This window comes from Pseudorasbora parva, chromosome 5, assembly GCF_024679245.1.
Source record: "Pseudorasbora parva isolate DD20220531a chromosome 5, ASM2467924v1, whole genome shotgun sequence".
Lineage (NCBI taxonomy): Eukaryota > Metazoa > Chordata > Actinopteri > Cypriniformes > Gobionidae > Pseudorasbora > Pseudorasbora parva.
In genome coordinates this window covers 18,806,333-18,813,455 of record NC_090176.1, presented here as the reverse complement: position 1 = coordinate 18,813,455, position 7,123 = coordinate 18,806,333, and the positions used below count along the sequence as shown (strand labels likewise).

General features: G+C 34.2%; 1 protein-coding gene across 1 annotated transcript in view; it reads right to left on the bottom strand.

Annotated features, from left to right (window-relative positions):
* Positions 1-785: 785 nt before the first annotated feature.
* The window catches only part of col4a1 (collagen, type IV, alpha 1), a 92,220-nt gene continuing 85,882 nt past the window's right edge, over positions 786-7,123 (bottom strand). Inside the window, exons 51-52 of the mRNA XM_067443426.1 lie at positions 6,303-6,475; positions 786-4,364 (exon numbers count right to left, since the gene is read on the bottom strand). Of these exons, the coding sequence (XP_067299527.1) occupies positions 4,283-4,364; positions 6,303-6,475 (255 nt within the window). The 3' untranslated portion in view covers positions 786-4,282. The remainder of the gene's footprint in view (positions 4,365-6,302; positions 6,476-7,123) is intronic.

Sequence of the window (7,123 nt, the reverse complement as noted above, 5' to 3'; positions counted from 1 at the left end):
CTAAGTTTCAGACAATTTGCCCCAAATGATTTACACTAATAGAAAAATGTCAGTTATAAATGACTACCAAATGAAGGTCAAAGGTCAGCTAGAAAACACATTTTGTACAATTATTTTAGTCTAAAATATAGGAAAGCAATTTATATATTTTTTTCTAGTTGTGATTTCATAATGAATCCCAGGCTACATGAGTTTTAAAGCAATGTAAATATTGTGAAAGGTAATCGGAATAAATACCTCACAGCCTTGTTTTGTAATGTGATAAGTACTTGACAGGAATGAGCTGTAGTAAGGGCTACCACTTTGTAAAAACTAGTGTGCTTAGAGCGCCCTCTCCAGGCCAATATAAGTAAGCTGAACTAAAATAAAATATTAAAATTACACCAAAAAAAACATAAACTTAAAAAGGTATTGTATTAAAAATGTTTCTGTGGAAACTAACTGAAAGAAAATTACAAATTTAATGAATAAACATTATAATAATTTATAAATAATACTAAATTGGCATTGCCATGTTGTTGACAGAATAAAAACAAGAATATAATGATTATGCTTGGAGCAAAAATGATACAAATTTAAATTCTGTCATCATTTACTCACCCTTGTGTTGTTCAAAACCTGTATGACTTTTTTTCTTCTGTGGTACACATACAAGTTTGGAACAACATGACGGGGAGTACATTTCAACAGAATTTAGATTTTTGGGGAGAACGCACAATTTACAGCATTAATAATGTATTTTTGTATTTTAAAATATATTGGTATTAAAAAGACAAATGCATTATACATTTATACAAACATTTTATTGTATGACACAGTATAGAATGGGGGCATCACTGAAATTATTTGACACTGAAAAATATATATATTTTCATAAATTTCCATCAACCTCTGTATTAATCAACATATTCCAAAGCAAGAGCCGTTAATACTTCATGGGCACATCAATGCACAGGGCTACAGCGGGTGTGCAAGATCAGTGTGGGCTCACGTCCGTGACTCTTCACACATGAATTCATCTAAGGCACTTTAACTTTAATTTAAACAGCTAGCTATTTACTTAGTGTAACAATTGGATGAATTCTACAAAACAAAAAAAGGTCAACTTTGGGGAAGGTTTCATAAAAGCAAGCATTGATCGCATAGTCAAGTATTATCAGTGTAAAATGATTTTTTTTTTTTTTTAAACAACAACAAAGCAACAAATCCACTGTGTAAGGGGGACATGTGCAGGTTCTTTGGTCTGGCATCTGAGGCATTAAGACAAATAACTCAAGACACATAACATAATCTATAGGCAATACGACTCTGTTCAAATTAAAGATAGCATAAGAGGGAGCATGTTTCCTTCAGACACAGACCCTAAAATCTGGACGAGTTTGTCGTAGATGTGGTAGCAATAAACACGATGCGATGAGCTTGAATTCCTGACCACATATTTTTTTAAAGGCAACAGAGGTGACTTACTATAGTGCACTTGGAGGTTCATACTGAATGTTCAACAACTGAGCTATAAACAGATACAGAAGGGGCTGTATATGTGTATGTTTGACCTGCAAGGAGATCGACAGGGCACTCTTTAAAAAGTAATGCTTTCAAAAAGGAAGTTTTTACAGCGATTCCACAGAAGAGCCATTTGGGGAACAGTTTTTTTCCACTATAAATAAACTTTTGTGCAATGAAATGTTCCAAGGATGTTGAAGGATCTACGTGGAACCATCAATGCCAATAAAGAACCTTCATTTGTAAGAATGTAGAGTCTTTCATAGGAAGTTAAACTGCATCATGGGAAAGCTGTGGTTGTGTCCAAAATCGCCCTCTATACTCTATTTGAGGGGACACCCATTTGTTGTGCTGTCCAAAACCATGGACGTTAATCAGTGCACTCATTCAATCCCATAGCGGACTGCAATAACAAGAGTATGGCCCTGTCCCAAATGGCACCCCAAACCCTCACAGTCTTCCTCTGAGTCCGCACTTTCACAATATAATGCCGCTTTGACTGCCGGGTAGAAGTCCTCTGCGTAGCTCGCAAACTTGCGGCCTCAGCTGAAGTGCGCATAGCAGCCGCAAAGGGGGCGCTTACGAGCACACTTCTTAAAGCTTAAATGACAAATGGGACACCCTAGGGTCTTGTGGACTCGACTGACAAGCGCACACAATGGCCATTGCAAGTCCACACGACCGAAAGTGCACATAAAGCGTGCCATTTGCGACAGGGCCTATGACTGATGTACACTCAACGGCTAGAGAATGAATATAATGCACTGTGAGGGTCACGCCGAATGAATTCCGGCGCCTGACCAGAAGATGGCGCCCATAGCTAAATCATCCACCCATTTTCCAAAAACTGTGCTCCAATGGCTACAAGTATGGATTATGTTTAGTTTATTATTAAATCGTTTAAAGCCACAATATGTCAATTTGAGCTGCTAGAGGTCGCTTGTTCAAAACAAAGGCATAGCTAGCTTGATGATGCCTTGATTTCACTTGCTTCCACTTCTTCCGCTCATGAGGTAACGCAGCGCTGTTTTATCATATTAGATACTGTTGAGTGTGTTGAAAATTATGTTATATTGTTACTCTGTGCCTTCGCTCGGCAGCTGCTATGAGACACTTGTTGCACACTGTAAGCTTGATCGACATACGGTAAAAAACACGATACTCGCGGTAAATCAAGAAAACCAGATTTAACCAATAAAACTAACTGTGTTGAGCTAAATAACAATAATTCCAACCAGGCAAAACACGAGAACATGGATCCATCATGCCTTGTTACCACTGTGCAGGCTGGTGGTGGTGGTGTAATGGTGTGGGGGATGTTTTCTTGGCACATTTTAGCCCCAGTAGTGCCAATTGGGCATCGTTTAAATGCCAGTAAGACTAACTGTGTTGAGCTAAATAACAATAAATTGTTTTCTGTCGATGAATGTCACCAAACATTTGCTCATCTGTCTAATAAAACACATAATATAATAAATGTATTTGGTGTGTCCATGGTTCCAAAATTAAACCGGAAATTGAGGGTAACATGAGTATGATATCATTGATAGGCAATGCATGGACATGGTTTGTGTCCTTGTTAAAATTGCTTATTTCTCTGGATTTAAACATTATTAGGAATATTTGGGATAATGTTAGTACACAATTTACATAATTTTAAGTGGTTTGGATATTTTAAACCAAAAATCTTACATATTGTGCCTTTAATTACGGTTTATACTTAGATCATTCTTTTCATTAATGAAAGTTCAAGTGATTATTAAACAGCAAACACAAACTATGCAAAAGCAGCATCCCCAGTGTCCGAATTCGCTCTCGTTTTCATTCACTCCTAAAAGTGGCCTAGTTAGTGGAATAATGTAGGGTACAGTGGATGAGGGTATAGGGGGCGATTTTGAACACAGCTTGAGATTGAAACTGTGCCATTACATAAGAGCAATGACAACATTTATGCACCAAAATGAAAGTGGAAACATACACATATAAACAAAGATAAACATCGAAACGTGGCAGGTTTTAGTCGAAAGGCCACATGCTTGATGCTGCACAAAAAGAAAAAGAAAAAACAGTGCAGAATATTACAGTTTATGTGCCATGAAGGTATTTTGCAGTGGTTCACAAAGAATCAATGTAGAAAGGAAAGGCCCCTTGGTGCTTAAACACTCATTGCATAAGTTTTCATAAATAATTAAGTATAACAAAATCAATGGCATTTACCTGAAACGATTATGGTGACATAGTGTTAAGTAACTAAATAGAGCACTATATTTACAACAAAGCTGGATATTTGCTTTTCCTACATCATACACAGAGGGTGCTGACAAACATACTGACAGTGAAGTAGGAAAATATAATTATCAAATTCTATAATGTTAGTGTTGCTTGATTATACATTCTTAGAGAGAAATAAACATGATATCCGCATCTGATATTGTTGAGTGGCATGATAAATAACGTAAGAAGGCTTGGACAGAATAGCATCCGATCCATATGGACTCTTGTTGAAGATGGTTACCTGCTTACTAATACATATACTCAGTGCAAGTGTAAACAGGTGTCATTCATTAGACACAATGGAACAATGTTAGTTAAGCATTCTGTGTGAAGCAAATGTGCCAGTAGATCTTGAGGTTCCATTGCTATAAACGTTGAGACAGGTATTTTTCTATATGTGTTCTTGAAGTTTTTTTTTCTATGGCTTTTCATAGAAGTAGCACCATACGTTTGTCGTTGTTCATAAAACTGGAAGATAAAGAACAGATGCAATGCTGAGACTGGTCTATACCCTCTTCATGCACACTTGACACCTGCTGATGTGAGTTCTTAGATTCCCAGCTTTTAGTGTTGTAGGGACAGGTTTCCTGTAACCACAATAAAAACAAATTTAACAGGAGGACAGGAAAATACTGACTGACTGACTGGAAAATTGTACATTTAATATTAGCTACAAACAAACACAATATGGCTGGATCTCTTGGTAGGGGAGGGATGCCCTTTATGTGGAACTTGAGACTATTTTTCACATCTGTATGCGATGTTCTCATCTAAAAAATATTTTAGAGGTTGTAAAATGTTGGAGCTTGAAGCTAATGGGTTAGTTTTGTTTTAATTTGTTCATTTATGGTCCAAAATATTCTGTTGATAGAAAGCAAATGTTTTACATTTCTTGTATGGTCTTACTAAATTAGCAATCTGGTCTACTAAGAATAATGAAGCAGAAGCAAGGAGATGAGAAATAGACCCTGTCTTCATGGTTTATTGTTTTGTAAAAAAAAAAGAAAAAAAAAAAAGATTATGCTTATTATAACCTTGATACTGTGATGTATTTTTTATCATCTTTGGGGAGATTATGAGTTTGTATGTGAACCTGATGAATTTGGGGGATTTAGAGTAATTCTACACTCTAAAAAATGCTGGGTTGTTTTAACCCAATGTTGGGTCAAATATGGACTAACCCAGTGATTGGATTGTTTTATTCTGCGGTTGGGTTAAATATTTGCTCAAGACAACCCAATCGCTGGGTTAAAACAACCCAACTGATGGGTTACTCCATATTTGACCCAACATTGGGTTGTTTTTTACTCAGAATTTTTTAGAGTGTATATATTCAGTGAATTACTGATAATGTTTTTATACTATGTAAATGCATTATACTTCATATACTTTACACCATACATTATTTGTGGGATTGTTATATATATATATATATATATATATACAGACAGACTGGTTGATTGATTGATTGATTAATTGATTAATTGATTATTTGATTCTACCGTTTGCAGTTGACCAATTGGTGGAAGTGTCAAAATCTGTCTCTGCCATGTATTAATGTTTTGTGTTCACAAAATGCAGGTTACCAGACCCGATTGCTCATTTTAATTTATTTATTGACTTATTTGTTATTAACATTGTATTATTTCCTGCCTGACACGTCTACATACTTTCAGAATTCGGCAATCAATATTAAATCGATAATAAATCCTGAATTTTGATATGAAAAGTGGCTTGTTTATTCTGTTGCAGAAACGGGCTTTCATGGGAAAGAGTATGTTGTTCTGGTATGTAATCAGTTATGGTAATATTTCACTACTACATATATAATAATAATTTTTTTAATTAAAATATCTTTTTATTAAATTAATTATGTATGAAAATCATGAAAATAGATAAATGTTTTTAAATATATTCAGTAATATGCTACACTCCATCTTTGTTCTGCAGACCTACATAATACTAATTAACAATATATATACACACACACATACATATACATATATATATATATATATATATATATATATATATATATATATATATATATATATATATATATATATATATATATATATATATATATATATATATATATATATATATATATATATATATCGTTAATTAGTATTATGTAGGTCTGTAAGGGCGTATGGCCAAATTTTTTTTTTTTTTTTTCTAGAACAATGTTTAAATTGCATATTGTTATTGTAATTGCTTACAGTAACATGCAATATAATGTAATTTGTAAAATGGACAGATTCTAAAATAGATCTAGTTGTCTCTCAGTTGAGCATAAAAATAATGAAAAATTGAATTGTACTTCTAATTCCTTTAAGCTGTGCCTGGCTATTGGTTATATCAGGTGTGGTTTTTTTAATAATGATTTAAACAGTAGTGACACATACATACAGTAATGCACCTAAATCACCAAAAAAGTATTGCGCCCTCTTGTGGTTAGAGAGAGGTTTTCTACATGAGAGTTCAGCCAGTTGCTCAAGAATATAAAGTGTGTAAAAGCTTACGTAAACATATCGCTGTCCTCTATGGTGGCTAACCAGAAGCTGTAGGAATTAGCGTAGTAGTTGCAGGTGCCGCGACCGTGACACTCGATAAAGGGAGCCGAGCGGAATTCTTCCAGACAAGAGCCAGGAGAGGCCAGAGCCTGACCGGAGCCCTCAGCGCCAGCACTGGTGTGCTGTAACACAGACAGACAGTGTGAGAACCTTTACTGACCATCCACAAGTATACATTCTTATTCAATCCTCCTTGCCATTTACGCATGTAAACAGATTTAGCTTCATTTCAGAGCTTAACCGGGTGAATTAAATTGCTGTTCGGAAATAATTCATAATTTAAGTATGTTGTAGGGCAGTGAATCTATATAGAAAATAAGAATATTTTCTTTTTAGTCATAGCAAACCTAAAATTTAGGGAAAAAAATTATATATATATATAGTTAATTAGTATTATGTAAGTCTGTAAGGGCGTAAGGCCAAAAAAATTGTATTTATTACATTCAATGTGGAAAAAAAAAAAAAAAAAAAAAAAAAAAACATTTATTTCATACTAAGTAATCCATTAACATATTCTAACTTCCTGATATAAATATTATAATTACAACTTTATTTGGAGTAATTTATTGCATAATGCACATTTCCTAATATTAAGGCTAAAATGTGTTTTATTAACACTATTAGTAAGGATAGTATAATATCAGTCTTTAAATGCAAGATATTAAGCATAAGCATATCTTTAGCTGGACCTCAGCACTATTTCTTGAAAACTAAAATACAAGTAAATATTAATTGTTGCAATTTAGTAGACTTTTAGGTATATCAATTTA